The sequence below is a fragment of the Gallus gallus genome, chromosome 18, assembly GCF_016699485.2.
Source record: "Gallus gallus isolate bGalGal1 chromosome 18, bGalGal1.mat.broiler.GRCg7b, whole genome shotgun sequence".
Lineage (NCBI taxonomy): Eukaryota > Metazoa > Chordata > Aves > Galliformes > Phasianidae > Gallus > Gallus gallus.
Genome location: NC_052549.1, coordinates 5016040 through 5041574, shown reverse-complemented (window position 1 = coordinate 5041574; position 25535 = coordinate 5016040). Strand labels below are relative to the sequence as shown.

Below are 25535 nucleotides of genomic sequence, written 5' to 3'. Positions count from 1 at the left end.
AGTCACCTGAACCACTGCCTGTCCCTGGTGAGGCTTTTATGTTAACTTCACCTGACCATTTCTAACAGCTACTATAAAATGGGCTGCAACACGCACTCAGGGATCCAGAAGGAAGAACACTTTGCCATTAAAAGCATGCTTGCTCCCCGAGGAGAGCATGTTTTTGACACTCGGTACCTCTTTTGTCCACCACGAAATCCCCGGGGCAGAATTCATTGTTGTCCAGATGATGGACTGGAATCAGCTCGTTGGAACGAATGTTGGTCTCCACGGTGCCATCCTGCCACATCACGTCAGCTGAAGTCATCGTGGTCACCACCTCCACTGCAACCCTGCAAACACAGTCAGTGAGTTACCAGAGGGAACTTCAGCATCTATCTCAGCCCTCCCAGAACGAGGAAACACAATGATATGAGTAAAGCACGTGGACATTTTGTTTAAAAGAGAACTCTCCTTCCCAGCTGTCCAAACACATCTGCCTGCAGCTCAAAAACGAATCCCAAGCATGCAGCCACGAAGCAGATGCTGGTACTCCAGCACAGAGCGTGACAGCTTGGATGCATTCTGTGCTGCAGGAGGCATGAGGAAGGTGGAGGTCTCATCAGCAGAGTCTGCCCAGGTTGCCTGCACTCCGTCCTGCCTGACTTCACACAACTTGCCTTTCCAATCCTGTGCTCATGTTAAGCACAGCCTTTATTTTGCTGGCCGGGCCTTGCAGACACAACACAAGTGCTGCATTTATGTTGGTTTCAAGTCAAACTGTGAAGAAGACACAACAGGCTGTGCCAACCCCTCCTCCCCCCCAGCCCTCTTTTTATAAAATGTCAACAGAGAAATATTTTTAAGTGGAAATAATATCAGTTTGCATTCTCAGGGGTCCACGTGCTGCCCAGAGAGCTGCAGGAGGTCTCAAAAGGATGGTAAAGCAGCGTGCTGTGCTGGGACCCTGCAGGTAGAGGTGGCCCTGAGCTGACACATCGGATCTGGTGAGTGACCCATCTGCTCTGCAGCTCTCAGCAGTGCTTGGCAGTGCACCCACCAGCGCTTCATCTGAATATTCAGACAGCAAAGACCACTCACACTGAGCCATGAGGAGCTGCCACGTGTGCCCTGTGAAGTATAAGCACAGAGATGAAACCCTAGCCAAAAAAGCCTGCATTTCTTGTACTTGGAGACACAGTCATTGCTGCAAAGCGCCTCAATGTCAGGTCTGAGTTTCCCTGTGTGGAGTCAGAATAGCCATGGGGATCTCTCCCAGCTAAGCTTTCCCTAGTGAAGCCTTTAGCAAAGAGGAGGCACTCAGCAGGATGTGTGAGCGAGCTGAGAATGAGTCCACAGCTTTCCCAGGAATGCTATCCTCTGTTCCCATTTTTGCTTCCATTCCAATAGTGTTCTGCTGAGGTTTGTGACCTTCAAACACAGCTTCTCCAATACCTTCAAGGAGTAAGAAGAACAGCAAAGCTAAAATAGCCAAACAAAATGTGAACAAAGTCCAAGGCATTCTCAGACTACTGGGTCCCTTAAATCCCAGTGTCACTTTCTTGGAAGGACTGTCACATGTTACTTGCATTAGTTTAGTTCTGATGCAGCATTTTTATACAAGTCAGTCCAGGAAAACCAGCAAGACAGGTTACCCAGCTGCCAGGTGTCCTTGCTTCCTCTGAAAATAGTTTGAACGTTCCCAAGTTCAGAAAGAGACAGAAAAATGCTAAGAGATGCAGTTATTTCTGGAAGTGGGCTGATAGATGCAATCCTCCCTCCCCCAGGCTACTGAAATCAATTCCTCTGAGGCTTTCAAGCAGTGCATTTTGTCCATTAAAGAAAAAAAGCAAAACAGTTTGGCAAAAGCTGCTGATACCCATTGCAGAGCAGGATGAGGACACAGCAGAGCCCACTGCAGTACGTAGCCCTGCCAGCACTGAGCTCTGTGAGGATGAGCTGTCCAGTCACACTGCCGTGCTTTGTCCTCGGCCTCTCTGCAGAACCACCACCCAGGTACCCAATTAGTGTCACATCTAAGCCGTGTGATCTTTATTCACCTCCTGCTCTGCACGCAGAGCCGGGCGCAGCACAGCTATTCCGTCGATGCCCTGAGGCACAGCTGAGCTGGACCAGCATCGGTGTCACGTCACGTGGCCACAGTTTCATCAGAAGCTGGACTGAGATCAAGCTGATTTCACACGGGCCACTGCACACTCATCACAAGGTAACCACTCCTGGTTACTAACGAGCAGTGTCCCAGCGTGAGGCACACCGCCATCCTCCACCCATGCTGAGGAGGTGGTTTACATCTGAAAGGGATTTTTTAGCAACTCTACCTCTGTTTGGTAACCCAACTCACCTGTCTCCTGGCTTAAATTCTCTCGAGATCTTGGTCTTCTTCTTCTTGTGCTTCCGCTTCAAGTTTTTGATGGAAAGAGGGATGCTCTTCTTGCGGCCGGTGCCGCTGCCGCTCTGGGATGAGGCGGTGGAGCTGGCGGAGGAGGTGACAGAGCTCGTGTCATCCGTGTCATCTGCTGCCTCATCATCAGCATCCTGCTCCATGGACTGCAGCCTGTAATCAGCCGATCCCTCATCTTTCAGCAGAAAGGGAGGTTGCTGCTGTCTCACTGCTGCTCCCCCTTTGTCCTTCCCTGTTTCTTCAGGCTGCTCCTCCTTCCTCTCCCCCGCGCTCGGTGCACCGTTGGAAGAGTCCTCCAGTTCACACTTTGAGCCAGGCTTAAGGTCTTCTGCCTTTTGGTCAGCAGCTGGAGCAGGCTCTTTGTCCGGGGCTTCAGTGGTACCCTGAGACTCTGGGGAGCACGACATGATCTTCACTATCTGCTTCTTCAGCAGTCTCCTCACCTGCAGAAAGCAGATCTGGGTCAAACAACGTGCTTATGTACACAGCAGACCGACAGACAACCCAGGAATGGTCAACTCTGTACACAGAGGAATACAGCACTCCAGGGGTCTCTGCACAATACTCTGGTGTGGTGAAATGTGCAAACTAGCAAGAGTCACGCCAGCGATAACATTACAGCCATTTCATCACTGCTCTACTTAGAAGCAAACACCAGCAGCAGACTAGCCCATTGCAAGTCAGCTTTGCTCTTTCAAGCTATTTTAAGCAAGCTCTGAACTTTCTTGTTTTGGAAGGTCACAACAGGTTGCACAAGTTAATCTATGCAACAGACGCAGCTGCGCAGGGAGGTCACCATCCACGCTGCTGATATCCTGTTATTCTAGGAACACCACTGCTCTACAGCCAACGTGTAAAGTCACAGCATGACTCATTTGGCCTAGGAAGCAGACACTCCTCAGTATCACTGCAGCAAGGACTGAACCGAATAGTTTGGCTCCAGGAGAAGCGTGAGGATAGGTGCATGTTTTTGTTAGCATACGTCCGGGCTGTCAGAGCACTGCTCTGCCCCTGCAAGGTGACACCCCTGTGTTCAGTGTCCTGTTCACGTTCTTGTGGATTAGCTGCATGCCTCTCCCAGTGCAGTCGGACTGCTGCACAAGGTGACTTCGCTGCTGGCATCAAGAAGCCATTACTCTTTACAATCACTCCAGGAGTCACATTTTGGACCACACGACTATCAAGAAGATTTATGCCTTAAAAACCGCAGCAATCAGAAACGGTCAGAGAAGTCACACTTCCCTCCCTTTACCCCCTAAGTTCACCTTTTTGGCAACTGATCCTTCACCCAGGACACAGTTCCTCTCTGGGCATTCACAGGTGATTTTTGCAGGCTCCACTTTGTCTGGGAACACATAGAGGCACCTTTCTCCAAGCTGCCTCTGGGCATGGTCAAAGCACCCCAGCCGCTTTACCCTGGTAGGATGAAAGGAGAGCCATGAGCAAAGCAAAAAAGCAATAACAGAACCTAGCTGCAACCAGGGCCTTCACAAGGCTGGCATGCCCTCATGACAACAGCACTTCCTCTGGGGTGGTAGAAGCTAAGACCACAACAAGCCCTCCCCAGGCACACAGCTGCAAAGGAGGAGTGGGGAGTCTCACAAAGGACTGCCTAGGGACACAAAGCGATCGCGTGGAACACCAGTAACTCCTCTCCCTGTAGTTCTACTTCCCAGAGACAGCTGCCAAGATGCATTTCAGGTTGGCAGTGTTTTTTGCTGCCATCTGAGAGCTACTCTCCTCCAGCTTCCCCGTGAGCTCCACAAAGGACCATGCTTTGTTGCACTGTTACTCATCTGACTTTTCATACTGAATTTTGTCCGGCTCGTTTTTGCAGCTGCAGCCTGCAGAGGGCACCAAATGCTCTCTCAGCACCAGCGTGGGTCCAGAGCAGGACACCTTGTTTCCCTACTGCACACACAGTTAACAGGTGAAGCCTATTTCAGGCACAAACTGAAGGACAAGGGTATGCACTTGTTGACTGGAAAGCGTTTGGAGAGGACGTTAGGATCTGTAGTTATTCCTTCACTCTTCTGAAGTTTTGGAATATGGGCATATAACAAGGAGGGGAAAAAAAAGCAGGCCTGTGTCTAATCAGCTGCAGGCACGTCACCACGATGTGCAGATCCTGACAGTGCAAAAGGTTTTCAACTGCTCTCACCTCGACAGGTTCTCCTGGCTGATGATCGACGGTGGAGGACTCACACTGTCAGTACCTCCAGGACAGAAGCTTTTAGTGATCCAAGTAACCTTTAGTTCTACCACCTGTACCTGCAACGTAAAGAGACAGGGGTTTCATTTTTCAGCTTTCCCAAATCCGTGTCTTGGATCTGAAAACTTAAGAAAAGGAAAGCAGCTCTTGTCATTTAAGATGGCAAAGTGTAGCTTCCCTATATCCAGAACCACTTCAGCTTCTCCGTAGCATGGCTGTGGGCAACACTGAGTGCTCCTACAGCTTTTAACTTCAAGGAAGATGGCACCTGGCTTTGGAAGGAAGCTACAGTTCATACAACTCGGTAGTTCAATGTCACAAAGACACACTAATGGACTTGGAGCTGCTCCCTCTTTCAGCAAAGAGTCAGCAACATTTCTCCCTTTTTGGATAGCACGCAACATTAACTTTCAATGGAAGAGGTGCTTCTACTACCCTAATGATCAGCCCTACAAGCCTCTGAGTGCACTGGCACATGGTCACCTTACAAGGTGCCAGCAGGGACCCTTGGGAGGAAAAGCCAAACCATGCCCAAAAGTCCTGTCAGCCCACAGTGAGAAATTTGTCACTTCAGAACAGAACCACGGTGCATTTGCTCCTGGGAGGTTACCATGGCAAGCTGACTCTGCTCCAAGCTGCCAGCCAGGGAGCTGCTGTGTGCAGAAAGTGGCCCTGTGTCAGCTTGGCAGTTCTTACCTCTTCCACCACCACTCGGAACTTGCTTTTTGTGCTCAGAACAGGCTTCACACCCGAGAGCCATTGCACACTGGAGAAGACTTTAGAAGGCCCGATGAGGACTTGCCCAGGATAAAAGCCATATGAATCGTCAAAGAAGAGACCCTGCAAGGGAAAGGGAGGAAAAAACAGCATAAAGGATGGAAGTTTTAAGATTGCAGCCTTTCCCTTCCCTTGTTCGTGATCAGCAAGACTAATATAAAGGAAAAAGTCTCACTAGCAAGTTGCCCATCTCCTAAAGCTCATTCCCTAAGCCAACCCAGCAGTTTCTATAGCAACCTGCTCTATCACACATTCATACAGGATTATGACTCAGTAGGGGAGAAGCAAAGGTATTTGCAAGAAACAAAAGGTACGGATTTCACACCTATGTTCTCAGTAACAAGGCAGCCACAGAGGCCACAGTCCTGGGCAGGGACACCTGATCTCTTTTCCATGCTGCAGTTCAAGCTCCTGCAGCTATCAGCCAGCCAGGGGATCCCTGCCTTCACTCCTCCATCTGTCAACCTAACTTTGTGAGCGTTCTTCCTGCCTTGGGTGGATTAGTCAACACAACAATCCTATGAAAACACAACGGGGCTGTAAAGCAAACAATTATTTCCTAGAAATCTTTTCCACTGATATTTAGAGCCATTTGATGAGCCAAGATTCAGGACGTGGGGGCGGACAGAACGGTTTGGAGTAGATCGAATACAGAGCACAAAAATGTAGCAAGCCTTGTAATTTGTCAGAAAGGATAAGAGCAGGGTAATGAGATCCAGATCAGGCGTGTGCCTAACACTGCAATTCTGAGCACGGGATCAAGGGTAACACTGGAGATGACTCAAGTTCAAGACAGATCTGTGAGCCCCTATAGGACTCCATGTATTCCGAAGGCAGCCTGACTCCAAAAAGATCTCAAGTGCCCAGAATTTGGATGCTGCTTCAGCACAGATTTAGCAAGCACAATAATGCTGTGCAACCCAAAATAGCAGAGACTAAAATACCAGAGAAAGTCTAGCAACAGACCACACCTTTTCTGTGCAGAACAAGAAAACCACAGCAGCGCATCCTATTGCAGCTACATTCCATTTGCTCCTCATGAAACAGAGGAACAGAAACGCAGTTTTAGATCTATGCTTTGAAGGCCGGGAAGGATGAGGGCTGACTGCACTTTAGTTTTTATGAATTACATGCCATTCTCTCAGCCAACTCCAAATAAAGCTGCCGGGAACACAGCGAGGCCCTGCTGATGCCATTTGGAAGGAGAAGCAAGCTGCTGCCTGCTTTGGAAGGTGAGGAAGTTGAGATTCCATCAGCACACAGCTGAAGTGTCAGCAGAACCTTCCCCACCCCGATATGGAAAACTCCAGCACGATGGCAGCTCTCCATTCACAGAATACAATAGACAACAACAGCAAGAGGGTATTCTACACCATCTAGAAACATGCTTCCAGCAGAACACCTTTTACACAACACGCCCTTTTCCAGAAGAAAGCTTTACATGTGAAGGTATTAAATGGAGTGAGAGCCTTTTCAAGCACATACAGATGTACCAAGCAGACAGTGAACTGCCCTGACATCAGCCATCTGACTGAATACTGTGCAACTCGTTTGCAAAGCACACGGTGGGATATACTAGACGTAATATCTGCTGAAAACCTGCTTGTTAGTGATCCTAGAATGGTTTGGGTTGGAAGGGACCTTTAAGATCATCTAGTTTCAATCCCTCTGCCATAGGCAGGGATACCTTTAAGCTACATCTTGTTACGTCTTACTTAAGAGCAGATCCAGCTAACTGCTTTTCAGGTGTAACGCATCAGTTCACTTTCAGCATCTATAAATAACTGTGGTTTTGCCTTCCCCCTCTCCCTCCTAAGCAAAAAGCTTACGAGTTAAAGTTGACCAAAGAGGCTCTCAGGAGAACCAGCAGCTCACCGAGTCACTGACGTGAGGACAGACGTCATACAGCTTGGCTCCATCTTCTGTGCTCATTGAACACCTGGAGAGCAGACAAGAGACACGGTCACATTTCCAGAGCCAAACAGCACCAGATTAACTGCTGCTGCCTGAGTGGCTCTGTCCGTATGCATACTGCTGAGCCTTTATGGTCCAGAGCAGAACTGGCTACAGCCGAGTTGTAAAAAACACTGCCTGGTATTCAAAGGCTCCATTCAGCAAGTGAATAATAAGGAAAGTAAGTAATATGCGAGGTACTCATCAAGATTAGTCTGCTGCAATGGCCTCATTTGTTATCCACACCGGTGCAGGAAACTAAAGGCAGTTTGGGTACGCTTGCTCCAGTGATGGTTTTATGTCCAGACCAAGTTCTGGTGGGATTTCAAATGGTTCATTATAAAGATTTCACAAACAGTTACCTCATTTGACACAGCTACGCATGAGTTGCTAACAGAAACCAAGCAAGGCTTTAAGTTCCGCCAGTAACTGCAGGCAGTGCAGATAGAGAAGTGCAGCTATTTTTCACTCCCAGTTTAACAGATGTGTAAGAGCCTTTCAGTCTGGGTTAACCAAAACCTCAAACAGTCGAGAAAATCACAGAAGCATCCACCAGTCGTCTTTTATAGCTTCTGCAAAGCTCCCTTATCTTAGAAAAAAAGCTGAATGCAGAGCTGTTTTTTCCCCTCTTTATTTTTTTTACATCATTACCATCCAATTTACACGACAGATGGGCTGTTTCCCAGCTGCCATGTCTGTGTGCCTCCCGGCCCTCCACTGCCTCCTTCCTTCCTCTGCATCACTAAGACCAGACAGGCCTCAGTAACAGCACGGAGTTCAGAGGGCACCAATTCACATGTTCCTGTCTGCCATGCACAAGGAGCAGAATTCAAATCATTTGGTGGCTCTGCAGAGCTACACATTAAGGTAACAAGAAATCTCTTGCAATGCTTCTGGTTAAGTCTCTCTCAGGAGGTGTGGCTATAGATGACATCTTCATTAAAAACATTCCTAACGCTGTTGTAAATAACAGTGCAGATAAAGCAGCACTGACCATAATGATTCAAGTTCAATCTTGGGCTGCTTTGTCATCGTTAAGAGAAAGCACCAGCCTGCAAGCTTCCACATCCCTGCAGATGCTTGAAGGTAAGAATCCTCCCCCTGCCTGTGAGAGGAGGCACGCTCTCCTGCTGAGAAGTCTGGAATCATGATATGTCAAAACAACCATTTTTTCCAGGGCAGAAGTGCAGTTTTAAAAACCAACATATTTAAGTTCTGGAGGGCTGATCTGCTGGGACTGACAGAAATAACATCCTTCAGATAACACATTTCTAGAGGGTAAGCAGTGACGTTTTCAGATAAAAGATGTATTCGTACTCCACATCCAAGGATAAAGCAAGCAGATGACTTAAGAGGAGCACACGAATGAGAAGCTCAGCCTGTGTCTATTACTTCTAAAACAGATCAGGACTATGAAAGCTAGGGGGCATTCGACAGAAGAGAGTACCTGGCTCCGTTGGAAAGCTTAAGGATGACTTGGTTCTTCAGATCGTACACCTTGCCCAGCCAGCAGTCGTAGGCTATGTAGTCACCATACATGAAGGGCTGTGAAGAAAACAGGAAACAAGCTTTATAAACATCAGCCCTTGCACTTGGAACCACCAAGCAAATCCTCACACGCCAGTCTGGATAGTGACCTCAGAGGGGATTTCAGGCAGCAGCTGCAGACCTTACTGAAAGCTTCAATTGAGGTACACTGAAGAGTCAGAGCACGGTGTGGATTCTTCATTTAAGCAACCCTGAATTTCTGTAGTTGATAAAGCCTTGTACCACTCAGCATCTGAAAATCCCCCACCCGCACAAATGGGAGAACCAGGAATGTTTCAGTTCAACAGAAAGGTGCTCGACTGCCCTTCGTATGCTCACTGCTTAAGCACTAACAGTATTGCTGCAGCAGTGCTGTGGGGCTGCCCCAACCGTGTTGTCACCTGACAATCTCAATACAGAAGCTCTCACAATTTAGTGACAACCTCTCCTTCCAAGTCAGCCTCATCTCAGTAGTGTGCTCAGAAACACAGAGCAGATGGGGAGAAGAGGAGATGCTCCACCTTCTCCCAGGGAGGATGCTTTAAAATAAGACCAAGCTGCAGATGCATCTTGCACAGATGCTTCCTTTGCCCAAGTTGCTTGGAACACAGCAGCATTCTTCCCATCACCAAAACCCTGGCTCCACTGCTTGTTTTGGCTGCGTTCTCACCCAGATATGTTGCAGGTCTTTGCTGTTGACAGGGTACAGGATGCAGTTGGTTCCTACCAGCTTCACAGCACACTCTATGTTGACATCAATTACAGTCCCACACTGGCTGTCCTGGAAACACAGAAGAGGAGAAGGGTTTAGAACCAAGAGGAGGCCCTGCACACAGATGCACACACTCTATGCACAATCTGTGCACAGCACTGTGTGACTTCTGATGTAAAGCCTGACTGTGCAGGACGTTATGAATGGGCTTCACCTGCTGCCATACTAAGAAAACCTGGCACCTTTCAGATGTCAGGGTTTCACATCAGATAATTTACAGTTGATTCAATTATGCGGTGGTTGTCATTGCCTCTGTCACTTTTTAGCAAAGTTTTAATCCTTTTTGTCCCAAAGAAAATAGCACATGCTGTCGGGAGCCTTCTGGGGATACTTTGGCAATACGTCCACTGCTTACACATATGGCAGAAGCCTGCAAGGACGGGCTGCTAACCCAAACACTGTCAGACACAGCAGCTGCCCTGGCCCTTGACAGCTGGGACGATCCATACTTTTATTTATTAAAGCCCACAGTCCACCATAAAAGTGGACTGAGGGACAGTGTGACAAATGCCCTGCTATCAGCAACTTCAAGGCTGTCCTTAGGTCACTGCTCCAGCAGGACTTGAGTGCAATGCTGGAAGGGCTTACACTTGGTGAGAGGTGGATTTGTTTACTCGGTCCACTTATAAGCACGCTGTTCTCTTGGCCACATCAAATATTTATTCAAGGCTTTCACCCAGAGCCCTGGGCAGCCCTTCTGGAAGGCCGTGAGTTTGCTGGTGCTCAGCTCATCCCACCTCCTGTTGGGAGCCAAGACACCCCGCAGCCCAGAATCGCTCCCGTGCAGATTGTTCAGCCCAGGTTGGCTGCATTTCCACCTTGCATGCTGCAATCCCCTTCCTGGCATCGCAGCAGCCTGCATCCTGCAGGGTACAGCTCCCAAGGCCATGAAGACAGCAAGGTCCTCATGCCACGTCCTCGCAGAGCTGTGCCAGTCTATCAGCAGGGCTGGGGAAGCCAGGCTGGCACAGCTCAGGGCAGCAGGGCTTCATCCCTTCCAGCTGCTCTACAGATTACTGCCACTCCTAGAGAGGTTTCCTTTGCTTCCCAACTCTCTCAGCTGCAGCCAATGGCTGCACCAAACCTGGCACAGCCAGCAGCCTGCACGGTGCCAGGAGGAGCCCTGCAGAGCCCTGCTGCCCACTCACACCTCTGCAGAGACCCAAGCAGGCTGTGCCAGAACCACACCTGAGTCAGGCAGCTGCTGCCAGCAAGGTTCTGGCCACGGGATGAGCGAGGCCTGCTCACAAGTGGCACCTGCCAAAGTACAACCCTCACCCTGACTCCAGCTTCTGCTACTTAAATACAGCCCATCCATCCTCTGCTCACACTCTGCCGTTAAGGGTTTGTTAAGTCTGTGCTACAGACTGCTTAGCCAGCAGCCAGAGAAATAAAAGACCCTCAAGTTGCTGCTGCTCTGGGATTCAAGTCTCTCACCCCACCAAAAATCAGCTCAAACAACACATCAGGCTTCCCATGGCAGAGACCCTCCTGCCATCAGCAGCAAGCAAATGCAACCAGTGATACATCAGCACCCCAAAGCCCATCTGACACAGCTGGGTGCCACCTGGCCATGGGATGGAGCAGAGGGTTTAGCTCAGCTCGTGTCCCCTTCCAGTTGCTAAGTTCTCGGGTGAGAACGGACTTACATGTAACAGTTATAAAAGCAGAGATCAACGCTGTGAGCGGCCTGGGAAGTGACAGGAGCACTGGATGTTGGCTCTCCTCTCTCATCTGCTGCTGAACTGCTGTTCAGGGTTTATTTACCTCGCTGTCACATGAAGCATTGCCCTGCGCCACAGAGGCAGTGCTGCGGGCAGGGAAGTTCTGCTGAATCACTGCGAGGCTGCAGCAGCGCTCAGCAATGCGGTCCCAAAGCAAAAAGAGTTTCATCCCCAGACCCATCAGACTCCCATCTGAGAGCACAGCAGCTCAGCAAGCTCCAGGACCCCACACCACGTCCCTCCCATCCGACTCATTCCCTCAATACTCCCTTCCGACAAGGAGATCTCCACCCACCACTGCTCAGTTTAAAGGGGCAGCAGCACCCAGCACCCTCCAAAGCAACAAATCCGCCTGCCTGACAGATTGCAGCCCTATTTCTGATCTTTTCCCCCCAGAGCATCACCTGGAAAAATGGAGTCTGCCACCATTCTGCATCCATCTGGATTACACTCATGGGGGCCCAACTGCATTCAGAGAAAATGACCTCATTTCATGCATTAGGCATTCCTTCCTCGTGCTCAGCGCCAGACAAGAAGCACTGAATTTGAGTCAGCTCCTCTCTTGAGGAACAGAGGATTTCGAGTCCTTCCCACCCAAGGTTACAAACAAGCCCTGGGAGCGCGGTGCATACAGAGCACGTTCCCCATTGTGCACCAGCCAGGCCAAGTGGTGTGGGGCAGGCAGACACCCACAGCTCCCCCATTGTAAACGTGGTAGGGATTTCTTTTTGCAATACATCTAACATTTTTCTTTGGGACAGAAGGGGTCCATTGCCTTATTTACCACTGATATTTAAAATATACTTGAGATGAAGGTGAAGCGCAGGTCGTCTTCAGACACGCCACGTTTTTGAACAGGGGGGAGGAAAGAAATTGAGTTGTTTACCCACCATCCTATCAATGAAATGATGTTATCAGCCACTAGCAGAAATGGTCGAGTAAAAGCCAACGTCTAAACACGCAAACTGAGAATAGGAGCGTGCAGAACGCCTGCTGGGACACACCAGTGTACCTACCCACATATGTGCAGCGTGCTGGAGAAGCCCATTTGTGCTCCAATGAGTATGGAAATTGCAAACAAAAGCAGCGTGTCCACATTTGCCAAGAACAGAATGGCTCAAAGTGACTTTAAGCTTTCAGGATGGTAAAAAAAGCATTAGAAACAGACAATTGGGAGACAGGACACAAAACATCCCACTTTGAGCAAGAGGATACACAGCAGGGTCCAGCTGTGCCAGGTACAGCACTGTGAGCAGCTGATATTTCCATCTGCCAGCAGTTGCTTGTCTTGGATTGAAATGCTTTCATAGAGCTGCAGTTTTACTAAGATACGTCGAATCCACAATTTCCACTTCAAACAAGAATTCAATTTCTTAAGGAAATGCTTTGTTTCAGCATTTTTCAAGTTACCCTTCAAGTTTTTTTTCCTACCTCTTTCTTCTCTTTGGAACATACTGTGCAAAAGGACCAGGTTGACCTTTTTTTTTTTTCCTTAATGGACAAAAAAGGCTTTATTTCAAACACTCAGCCAGGTCAGAGGATGGCCTCCATGCATGCAGCTCACCATGTGGTGCAACCACAGCAACCAGTGCCTGTTTCAACACCGCATGGGCAGCCACACTGCTGGGAGCAAGTCAAGAGAAGATGCGAGCATCCACCTGGCAGCCCATATGGCTCAGGGCTATGGGTTAGCTGTGAGCAGCAGCAGCAAGCTGCCAGCCCAGCGAAGCTCCTGAGGGATCCCATCTCATCGGATGATCAATACTGGGACAGTGCTCCCAGTCTGCCCTACAAGAAAACAAATCTACATGACTCAGATGTGCACAAGTGCCGTAAAGCTAGCATAGAGTGACTAGGGCTTAAATAGTAAAGTGTCAAGGTAACGATTACAGGCTGCTGATTAAGAGCCAGCTTGTTTTCTGCCAACCTAGCTGTGTCAGATGCTTTGGGGTGTGTCTTGCTTCAGCAGTGCTGGGATGTGCCGCAGGTCTGCACTCCCCACATCTCAGAGCAGCTTGACTTGAAACTGAGAGGACACCCAGGTGGGCAGGTCTGTCTCATGAGCTGACACTGCCAGGCTGCCTGTGCTCAGGAGACCTTTGCAGACACACAACAGCAGTGAGGCAGCCTTATCAGCATCTCATTTTCAAGGGATGCTGCTAGTCCTATTAGACGCACTAAAAATAGAGCACACTCAAATCAGTACTGTTCAGTTCCATTCAGGCAATTTGGCAAGTCTGAGAAATCCATGCAGCAGTGTTATGATCAAAAAGGGACACGGAAAAGAGCACTTACACTGGAGCTCATATGTCTGACCACGTCTCGAGGGACCACAGAGCGATCTTCAAGCTTCAGCTAAAGGGGAAGAAAAAAAAGAGAGAGACTGGACTTAGTGCTGGCACTCAACATAGCAAACAAATACACAGCATCTCATCCCTCTGGACTGAAGAGGCTTCCAGCACTCCCACACATTGCTGGTAGGGGAGACAGTGCTGGATGGACCCAGCAATTCCTGGCCAGCTAAGCTGTCTGTGTCCTTCCACCAGTGACCCTTCAGCAAGCTGCTTCGCTCATCTGAAGTCTACTTGCAGGCTGCTTCATTAAGTGTTATTAATAGGCTTAAAACAGCAAAACCCAATTCCCATCTAATGCATGACAAAAATGCTGTATGAGGGATAATGTCCTCGGCATACTAATGGGGAGGACACAGGGCTGCTTGGTTAAGATTTCCCCCTGCACAACAGGGCCACTTCTCATCTGCATTTCAGTGCTCAGGAGCATATTTGCATCAACCTCAGCTCTGCAAACACATTAACTGCATACCATGCGTTTCGGGAAGCACCACATGAGCTGTGTATCAGGGACAGAGCCTCCCTCACATCTCACTTCCAGCATTCACCTACCTGCTCCTGCTACGTGCATCGCTTTGCTGGTTGATCCCCGGCCCCAAACCCGCTGTGCTTTGTCAGCATCTCATCCTAGCCCACACCCTGGCTTACAGCCCGCACTGCAAAATTAAGACATAAATCCATAATCTGAGGGCAGGATCCGGAATCAAAGCGAAGCACCTGAGCATTTATTGCCTTCCTGATGGCGTGTTTCGGTAAGGCAGGAAGCAGGGCAGCCAGGGAGGCTTTTAGGGCAGCTCCTGAGTCTCAGCTGCAGCAGGGAGGGAAACCTGAAGCCTCCCACAGCCCACATTCAGCCTGGGGAAGCGTTCAGAGCCTCCCACAGCCCACCAGGGCATAGATAGACATCCATTTTTATAATGCTTTCTAAAATTATTTGTTGAAGTACTGTACAGAGAGCCCTTAACATCCAGAACCACAGCCACAGCAACAGTCGCATTCAGGTAACTGCACGCCCGTGAGCAGCAGTTTGGGGGGTTTTAAACTGAAGAGTTCTCTTAGTGCAAAGCTCAGTGCATAATGACAGCTTCATTTCAACAAGCATTAGTGCAATGCCAGATTGAACCAACTCATCACCCACCACTGAGCCGTTCTGCTTTGTTCTGTATTGAACGACACTTGAATTACCCAAGCTCACGCTGCCTGGCATGGGCAATATTTGTACATTAAGCATCCCAGGTAAATCAAGGAAGCTGTGCAAGCATTCCCTTCCCAGTCACCCACACCTGAAGGATAGAACCACGCAGTTTCTTCCAAAAGCAAAGCATCAAGCTTTCTCTGCAGGGGACTGCACTTTAGCTGCTCTCCGATGGCACTGTTTGCAAAGGCAGCACGACCATTTTCAGCCCCATGCACCAGACCCACCTGCCTCAGTTGCTAGGATAAGCAAGCCAAGAAGTAGGCAGAACACCAGCCCAGAAATAGTTTGCAGGTCTGGCATCACGCAAAGACCATTAAAAGCACAAAACAAACCCAACCAGATCACACCAGAGTGGCTGTTCCTGCATACACAACAGTGCAGTCGCTCTTCCCCTCCTATGCTACCCCTGCGGTGCAATCCTCGTCCATGGGAGGTCGGCTCCGCACTCAGCCACAGGGAGCTCAGCACTGGATGCACACTTAAAATAGGGACTTACAGCTCAGCTGCTGTATTTGCCTCCATGAAAGTCAGTATTGACATGGCTCAAGTTCTCTGCCCTAGCCAAGTGCCTTGCCAATAGCCCCAGAAACAAGAACCCTCAGCTCAGAGATGCACACAGCAGCACCACTGAGCTGAGCTCAGCATCCTCCACACCCCTCTACCGCCACTTCTCATTCCAGGGATGTTCTGCTTGCGTTCCCCTCTCATCTTTATGAATCCACATTTACCTACATTCAAAAAGCCCACGATGCTCATAACAACGCACACATTTCACCCAGGCAGAAGGGCACGGCCAGCACACACATACCAGGCCCATGGGTTAAGCACCACAAGACAAGCAGCTCCAAGAGGCACAGTGGTTCTGGCACTCAATTGCTGCCCTGTACTCAGTACTGCACCCCAGGACTCAGCACTGAAGCAGTGTCCAAGCTCAGGGGCACAACACCAGCAAAGCAGGAACACCCGGGCTGCTCCACCAATTCTGGCCATACTCTGTATTGCATAGGAGTGGTAGAGAGCATTTGGGTTTTTGCTTAGGGAACAAGAACCAACATAATCACGTTCCTACTCTCAGCTGAACACTCTCACTTGATGGGAAGCTGGGCAGCTGCTGGCCCTTGAAACTGGGAGATAGGAAAGTGCATTACATCATGAAGCCTCAAGCAGCTTTTGCTGATGTAAGAAATCAGAGGGCTGAACAATCAGCACACCTTTCCCACAGTCACTGCCTGCTGCTCTCACACACACCAGCCCACGGCTCAGGGACTCCCTGCCATGCTCAGAGGACCTCATTTCCCCACGCACCATGCAGACCAAGCCTTGCTGGGGAACTCCACAGCACAGCGTGGGCACTGGGATGGTCAGGACCTCTCACCACTGCGATCCACTCTGGCTCAAGGCAGACCATGCCGCAGGTCTGTGCCTTCAATAAGCACAGGCACAAAGATTTGGGAGCACATGTTCCATCTGGGTGAGCCATGGCAGTGCTGCTGTACTCCTGCTCAGCTCCCAGCACTGCCCAGCTCAGCCTGGCTGTGAGGATGACACCTGATCCAGCACAGCTCTCGCCAACAGCAAGTTAAACTGAGTTCACCCTGTGTCACTGCTGTCTCTGACAGCTACAACGTTTGCCCAGCGAAAAATCAAACCTGGGAAAGGTGCTGGTGTGATCCCACAGCCCCCATCTCCAGCACAGTCCCAGCTCCTACGCCAGACACAGGTTTAATCTCCTACAACAAGAACTGTGGGAATAAACACACGAGCATAAAGGAGAAAAAGCAGCATACACCCACCCTCCCCCTCAGTAACCGCTTCTAACTAACAGATATGAATGCACAACTGCTGGACACGAAGGCTCTGTGGCTGGCTGTGCTGCCATGCGATGGCTGAGCTCCCCCAGCAGTGACCCCCAGCAGCCACATAGGCTCTGTGCAGCATGGAAGTGCTTTCCCATGAGCAAAGCAGAGCTGGGGAGCAGCACAGCAGCAGCAGCCTGGCTTCCAGGCCCTGACCAGCACAGACCTGCAGCTCCTTCTCGGCTGTTTCTCCATCTCACGTCCCAGCACTCTCCTCCCCCAGCTTGTGTAACTGCTGGATTTGCAAATAAAGATAAAGAAAGCATTACTTGCAACTTCATAAAGCCTGTCCTGTGACAGGGACAGACAGCTCTCCCAGCAGAAGAAAGGGTGATAGGAAAAAAAACACCTTTCAGACCCATCACTGCCCTGAGGTCTCCTCATTAGCCAGGCTGAGGTGCTATACATGGAACACTGTTGTTTTCAGTCCTTAATATTTTATTTTATACTCTGCACACCCAAATCCTCTTCGGCTACAACAGCAGCAGGCAATCAACACAAGGGGTTTATTTAAACCCAAACAGGGTATCCAAAATAGCAAGTCAGCTGTCCAAAGGCAGCACGGACGCACCGAGTTAGATGACAAAGGCTCAGAGTTTCAAAGATCCCAAAGATCTGAAGCTGAGATGTTTTAAAGAGGATGTCAGCATCAACACCACCCATGGCACCAAATACTCTTAGAAAAACATGCTCTGCATACAGAGCTCACCTCTCTTGAAAGACATTTCTATTACACTGATCATAGCGCGCTGCACATGAGCTGTCTAGAAAGCAGGAGGAGGGATGAAGGAAGGCAGGAGGAGAATCCTGCACAAGATGAGCCTTGGGTTACCCTGACTTGGAGCAGCTGCAGGCTCCCAGGCAGGAGCTGTTCTGGGGAAGGAAGGGGGGGGAAAAGAGAAGGAGGTAGAACAAAGACCACAGGGAGAGCCTAGCATCCAAGGACCAAAGCTGCATGACCACAAAGAGCAAAGGAAACAGAAAGCAGAGGGTTTGACAGCAACCCCTGTGGGATGAGGCTGAATGGCAGCGAGAGCAAAATGGTGCCGATGGGCAAAGTTCTGCCCTGCCAAACCCCACCCAGGAGGGTGTGCAGCCCGTGGCCCTGCCAGGCAGAAGTTGAGAGAGCATGAAAGCAGAGAGCATTGAGTTAGTTAGAAACTGTACCGAGAGATTAAAAAGCATTCAGCACGGCCTGTGCTGAATTAACTGTCAGAACCCACGAGCGTGTCATTCGGAACATGCAGTTCCCCTCTGCGCTGCTCAGACAGGGAAGGACAGCAAACAGGGCCTTCATTTCCTACACACAGCACAGCAGTGTGTTGGTGAGGCTGCTCCGGGCAGTGCAAACACTGCACGAGGTCAGGATGATCATTAACTCCAGGGGCAGAAGGACAGAGCAACAGTTACTAAAATGCTCCCTAAATGTGAAAGAAACACTTGAAAGGGCTTCGCAGAACCTCAGATGGCATCAGTGCTGCTCCAGCACTACCTGCAGACTGCTGACATTGCAACTCTTGCTCACGACACCAGGAACGTGCCAACCCTCCAGCACTCAGCATGATGTGGGATGCATCGCCCACCCCACCCTAAAGCAGCACCAGCAAACCTTGGGTTTAATCTTACTGTGCAGCCAGCACGTGTGTTCAGAGCAGCACAAGGCAGCACCTACAGGTGGCCCATAGGGATCCTGCTGCCAGCAGCAGCCTCAGCCCCACGCTGCCATGGAAGTGCCAAGCCTTTCTTGCAGGTCCTTTGCTTACAGCAACGCGTTCTCACTCCCAGCAAACACCTCCAGGTCCTATGGCAGCAGGACACCAAGGGGCTCTGCTTTCCCTTTCCCTGAGGGGCTCTGCTTTCATTTTCCAACAGCAACTTGACTAAAAAAAAAAATATATATATATATATATATATGAGTAAATCATTCGATGCAGCAAAAGTTCAGCTTAATTATAACGTGGGTAAACACAGTGCTCAGAGCAGAGGAATCTGGCTTCATAATAAATCTCTCTCAGCAAAAAATAAATCTTTTACTTGGATTTCCCTCATCCTAGAATGTCAAACGCTATTTATTGTACCAGCAACAGATCATTTCTGTAGCTCTGCAAACGTACATGACATTTTGGAAATCACTGCAAGACATTCCCTTGGCCTGATGGGCCCATGGATCCAAAAAGGGAGGCTGAGAACAGGGCAATAACCAAAGGAAGGAAGATGAGAAGGCAGGAAGGTTATCGGGCTGCTGTTGGATGGGACAGGAGGAAGTGTGAAAGCATTTCCCAGCAGAGGGAGCATGGCACTGGCAGAAGTGGTTGGGAGGACAGGGACAGCAGGTGGGCACTGACCTCAGCTGCACAGAGCCACTGCTCTTCTGCTTTGCTTGCAAAGAAAATCGCTTTGGAATGGGCAGTAGTGCCTTCAGCTTGTCAGCCCCATGCCTCTGTCCTGCCTGCAGAAGCCCAGCACTGTCGGTCATCACAGAAGGGATGGATGAGGCAATGGGAAACCCACAGGTGGGAGCTGAAGGAGGGGTAGAGCAGCCAGGACAAAAAGCTTTACAAAACCGTACAACAGACCTGAAAGAGAACCCAGGAACAGCACAATAACGGTGCTCAGCATAAAGATAGGGAAGGCACCCTGCACTGACAGCCCTGCTTCCCACACCCTGCCTCTGGGGCAGCTGTTCCTAACACACAGCCCACCGACCTGCTCCCCCCGGAGCAATGCTACACAGCCCCCACCTGCTGCCTCACAGTAAGATGGCTGATTAAAAGCAGCTCTTTTGCTACCACCTCTGCCTAGGAATCTGAGAAAAGCTTGCTAAAGAGCAGGGATCCGGCACCAGATGGCACTGTTACCTGAAAAAACCCACACGAGACTGCAGCTAAGAGACACAGGAGATGCTGGCTGGAAGCAGACAGCATTTTGCCTATACAGCAGCCAACACCTCTTGCAGATGGGCTCGTCCCTCCCCCAGAGCCTCATGTGAAGAAGGCTGGAGCTGCAATGCCCTGCAATGGGGAGGCAGCACTGCCCTGTGCAGACATGCTGACCCTGCTGAGCGATGCCTGCTTCAGCAATGGGAACCTCAGAAAGTGCCTGCAAGCAGAGGCTGTGCTGGTCTTTGTGGCAGGACATCCACAGTTCGACTCTAAGCGGGTCCAAAGAACGAGATGTACTTGCGTGCTGGAAGAGCCACCCCAAAGGAGAAACTGCTCTGGGATTCTGGGATTTCTGGGAACCCAGCAGCCATGCTGATGAAGCTGTGCTCCTCCCTGTGCAAGAAGAGCACCTAGCAGCTCTCTGATTTACCTGAAGCCAAAGGATTCTTCAAATCATAGCCTCAGGATGGAGATGGTGGTTAACATGCAACAGGTTCTTTGTTGCTGGTCTGCATCTGTGCTGTAGGAATCAGTCACTGACCACAGGCAGCATGTGGGGCACATGGGGAGCTGAATGCTGGCCCAATGCAAATATCTGCCTTGCAAAAGCTGCCAGGGAACAACAAGAGGGAGACAGAGACATAGCAACAGAAAATCACCGTGCCTCCTTTCCAGCTGGTTAGCTCATACACCGCTGCTGTGAATACAAACCAGCCATTTAAATTAGCTTCTAATTGTTCACAATTATTCCGAGACGACACGACCTGCAAACAGCTTTGAGGCAACAGGCAAGGAAGGAAGAATGGTTTAAGGTGCCTTAACATGATTCACAGCCTTGTGCTTTGCAAGCCTCAGCAGCAGCAATGCTGCCTGACCAACAGCCCCCCAACACGTGCTCCGTGTGCATTGCCACTCTTCCCTGCTCACATTTTTGGGCTGGTTCAAAAGCCCAATACTGATAGCTGGGCCTACGCAGTCTTTGCACACACGAGTGGTTTGAGCAGCATTACCTTAGGGGACTGATGCCAGACATACACTAATGCTCAGATTCCCTCTTATTCAGCAGTGTTTGGACACACAGCTACGCACTGCCAGAAGCTGAAACTCTCATCTAGTCGGTAAGGAACCCTGGCAATTCTACTGAACTGAAGTGGGATTATTTCATGGAGCACACAGATAAAACCTGGAGCAGATAAAACCACGCTGAAAACCCATGTATAAATAGCTCGAGCTGAAAGCACAGCAGTGCTGTGTCATGGCACGCTCCCGAGCAGCCCTGGGCAGTGAGCACACAGAGCTGAGCCATTTCTCCTGCCCTGCAATGGGAGCACACCTCCAGACAGGCACACGTGGCTCATCTCACCCCCACTGCTCCAGCCCAGAGCAAAGGCAAGCGGTGATTCAGGGGGTGCAGCGGCCAGCACTGGCTGCAATGCCACAGCGACTGCTCTGCAATGGCTTTCTGTTATCTAACGGTGCCTTTTGAGCCAGGTGTATTCACTGTGAAGCCAGATATCATTAAAAATCAGAATAATCCAAAGCCTTTGCAACCATCTCATGCAAACTCTGGAATGCTACAGAGAGCCCACCCCGCATTCAGTGCCAGCACGGGCACCCTGTGCAGCATTCATCCCTGACAAACAGCAAAGCCACTCCCCCGGCTCACACTGCAGATGAGTGTGTGTGAATGCTGCTGGGACAATGCAGCACAATTGCATCATTGCTCCAAAAAAAAAAAAAAAAACCCCTCAGCTGCATTTTCTATTCACTGACGGAGTTCCAATTATGCCTCCCATACAGAAGTGCTGTATTGGCTGTTACAAAAAGGCACAGACCCTACGGAATCCATATGAGAGCTCTGATTTCACAATGGAGTTTCTGCCACTGCCGTGCTGTTTTTGTTCAAGAGGGGAATCCACCACTTGCAGAACGGCCGGGGGAGATGCAAACACCTCCAACCAGAGCAGGCTGAACTCACTGTTAGAGCACCCTGTAACACAGCAGCAAACCACCTCCCGTTCCCTTCAGTAACCCAGAAAACCCCCAGGGATTGGTGACAGCAATGATGTAACAGGGACAGGGCTGAGAGAGCCGTCCAGAGCCTGACCTAACGCTCCTGGAGCCACAGTTGATGCGAGAATAATTGAAGATGACAAACCTGGGGATCTCTGCTTGCCCCATCTCTGAGCTGAGCAAGCAGAAAGCCCCACTGTGCGGCTCTGCAGTCACCCAGCTGGATGTGACACAGAAGCCAGGTCTTCTGATTATTTTTCCCTATTAAAGTCTGCTGAATTTCTATTCTAAACGTGCTGGGGGTGAATTAAGTGCCCCTCTGTATATGGGTTTTATGGGTAAAAGCTTTTATACCTGCAGTAGTCCTTGCCAGCCTGGTGTCCTCTGGATGTAGAACATGGACAACAATAAGCTGCTTGCAGGACCAAGGTATTCAGACCCAGCTCGGGCTCCAGAAGGGCCCACCATCTCCCAGGGCCATGAGGCACCTCTGGGCCAAGCAGAAAACCTCCTGTTCTTAACAAGAGAAGAGGATGGGTTCCTTAAGAAGCGTGCCACTGCCCCTTCATTGGGATCTGCACTAAAAGCATTCCACTGCCCCTTCACCAACAGATCTTAGAGACAAGAGCAAGGGGGGGGGTTGGCTGTTAGCAGAACTCAGCACATAATTACCCTCCTGCAAATGCCAAGGACAGCACACAGCAGGTAACATCACCTGGAAGCACCTGTAAGATGTGTCAGTGCCGAGCTGGTTACAAAGGATGCTCAGATAGCATCAGAATGCATCACGTTTGATTCAACAGCTCTGACAAATACTGTGCACTTCAAGTGCATTTGTCCCCCTCCATCCTTCCCAGCCCTCCTTTGGCTCACTGCTCAGGCTGAGGTTTGGGACAGGCAGACAGGGCTCATTTTAAGCACCATCACCACCTCTGGGCCTCTCCCAGGCACAGCTCACCAGTGTGAGCAGCTCTGATGAGGGCATGCTTATAGGAACAAGGGCTCACTCCAGACAGCGTGAGCAATAGGCAGTAAAAGCCTGCTTGCCTCAAGTCAGCAGATCTGCCTCCAAACACACACAGAGGTTGCTTATGTTTTTTCTCCCCTTTCTTTAACAAGAAAAGCATTTGCAGAGCAGAAAGGCACCGACTCCCAGCGCAGACACAGAACTCCATACCTGCGCTAACGGCCTCGTGGGGATGGCGTCACCGGGAGGGAGAAGTGCTGAAGAGGAATGATGGAGCTCATCGGTTCCAAAGGCACTGCTCCCCATCCCGGCAGAGCTCCAAGCGGATGCTCTGTACATCTGGATGCCTTCTCAGCTATGCACCCAATAAAAACAGTCTGCAGAACAACTAATCAATGGCCACCGTCTGCAAAATACATTTCACCTGCTTAAACCAAAGTCAGTTATCCTTGACAGGGAGCCCCATATTTCCTGGAACTGTAATTCACCCGACGTCTGCTTCCTACAATGACTTTTTTTTATGAGGATATATCGCTGTGAACACATAGAGGGAGAAAGTGAGCATTTTGCTTTAGCACGGGGCTGTTATGGGCCGTACACATAACGTGCTCCTTGCTTTAATGACTTCAGTTATCAAAGGAAGCTTCCAGCCCATCACAACCCCAATGAAACAGTGAGCCATAAACACAGCTGGAGTTTGCAAACACTATAGCAGAACACCCTCGAGATGATTTAGAAAGCTGTGCTGTGACAGCTGGAGAGGTGCTCTGCTCCCCCCTCCTCTTAAAGCCCAGGTTGGACGACCTCTGCCTGAATGCCACAGGGGGAGCAGCCCTGGGAGCCCTGCAAAGATGGGCAAAGCTGGCTGCAGACTGCAGGGCACCCAAGAGCCACGTGGCATGAAGGTAGCTGAGCCTTAGGCTGCTGTATGAGGGCTGTCATTCCCAATGAGAAGTAGAAGCTATGTACTCCCTCAAAGCTGCCCTTACTCACTGACTGCCACTGTTTATTGGTCAGACGTGGCAAGATCCTGACAAGGACGTGCAACAGCCCAGACCAAGTCAGCCCAGGCTCTGGTAGGATGCTCCCATGCCCACAACAGTGCCTTTGCCCAGAACCATCACCCAGCTTTGCAGGCTGCACATACACACGTGTGCAGCTCCATCAGCCCCTCAGGGGCAGCTGGCACTGTGGCGGAACACGGAAGCCAGGAAGGAACCCGTGCATCATTACACAGGGGACAAGAAGTCAGAACAAAGCATTTCACCTGCAGGTAAATGCTCTGCATAGAAAACTCAGGATACTGTCAAGATTAAGAAGCGTGTCAAGCGTACACAGAGAAGGCAGTAAAAAGGAGGTTTTTTTTGCCTTGCATATGAAATGACATGCTTTGTTCTTACGAGAAACTTAAAATGAAAAGCACCTGATGCAGCAGAAAGCCACAGTGAGAGGCCCTCAGGCGTGAACATCTGCATAACACACAGCCAGCCCTACAGCTGCTGCTGACAGGCGTTCCTTATCCATGTCAGGTTTGTGTTGGTACACACTTAGTGTGAGGCACACCGTGCACCTCCAGCAGCTGCACCCAGCATACAGAATGCATTGCCTTCCCCACGCAGCACAGCCCTCCATCCCACTCAATTCGCCTGTCCAGATTCATGGCTTACTCCCTGCAGCTCCATGCTGGGCTCACACTGCCATGCACGCAGCATTCAGTCCATGCTATCGGGTGCTTCACTCACACCTCCACTCCTTCATCCTTTACCCACGGCCTCAGGCACTGCAAATGCAGATTTAGGCAGAGGGCACACCATCAGGGTGCCTGCCCTGCAGCCTTCAGGACCACGTGCCAAGGCGTTTAGCAGGGCTGATGCTGCTGCTTAATTAGGTTTGCTTAATGAGTCATATAAAACAGCATATATGTAAGAACAGGTTTCCCATCAGCGTGAGGACCTCACTGGATTATCTAGGTGAAACACTGCCTTACAATGAAGTCTCTTTTTCACTCTACATACTTAACTCTGACCTACATTCCTCGGCTCCAGGGAGGCCCATCTCCAGAGGGGATGCTGGCTGCTCAGCTCCAGCATTTCAGCAGGGATGGATGGAGCAGCCTCATGTCTCTCCAGATCCAACACAACACGTGGAAGCCACCAGGTGCAGATCAGGGCAGGCAGAACTGCAGCCCAACCACAGCCCACTGGCAGTGATGCACAGAGCCTGAGGAGCCCAGCCAGCCGCTTTGCTGTGCAAGGTGAAGCTACGATCAGATTTGAGAAAGGCAAAGCCAGGCAGCTTTGGGACAGGACAGCAGCTCCTGCCCTAAGCTGCCAGGGCTGTAATTAGGGCTGCACGCCGAGAGGAGCGAGAAAAGGCAGGGAGAAAGCAGCATGGCTCTTTCACACAGTGGTTCTCCTAAAGCCATGGCTGCTGGGGACAAGGTGGGCTCCCAGGGGAAGAGCCCTCAGCTGAGGTCCCCTCGTGCAGAGAGCACCCACTGCCCAGCAATGACCCAACTGAGGGTTCAGCTCTGTCACCCTGAGTTGGTGCAGACAGCCGTGTGACAGCCCCAAAGGCTGCTGAATACACCTGCTGTAAACTGATCTCATCTCTTTACTGCTACGTTCACACCTTTGGATAAGATAAGGCAGTTTTTCATGACCCACCTCTGCATGGGTTGTGCTGACAGATGTCTCTATTGCAGTGCTGCAATAACCAGCAGCCTATGGATTGAACAGCAGACAGCCATAGGGTTCTCCCAACTGAAAACTTCACTTTCAACCCACGAGAGAATGGCAAACACTGCTTTCCTGGGTGAGATTTTAAGGCAACCGATGTCTGCAGCCCTCAAACAGAGCCTGCAGCTGAATCCTTACCAGATCCGTGTCCTTCACAGAAAGCA

At 50.2% G+C, this 25535-nt stretch overlaps 1 protein-coding gene across 1 annotated transcript in view; it reads right to left on the bottom strand.

The window, feature by feature from the left end:
* The window catches only part of UBE2O (ubiquitin conjugating enzyme E2 O), a 49577-nt gene that overhangs the window by 12777 nt on the left and 11265 nt on the right, over positions 1-25535 (bottom strand). The window contains 9 exon segments of the mRNA XM_015295299.4: positions 178-332; positions 2342-2844; positions 3667-3817; positions 4563-4672; positions 5310-5453; positions 7266-7329; positions 8791-8888; positions 9541-9651; positions 13662-13721. Of these exon segments, the coding sequence (XP_015150785.2) occupies positions 178-332; positions 2342-2844; positions 3667-3817; positions 4563-4672; positions 5310-5453; positions 7266-7329; positions 8791-8888; positions 9541-9651; positions 13662-13721 (1396 nt within the window).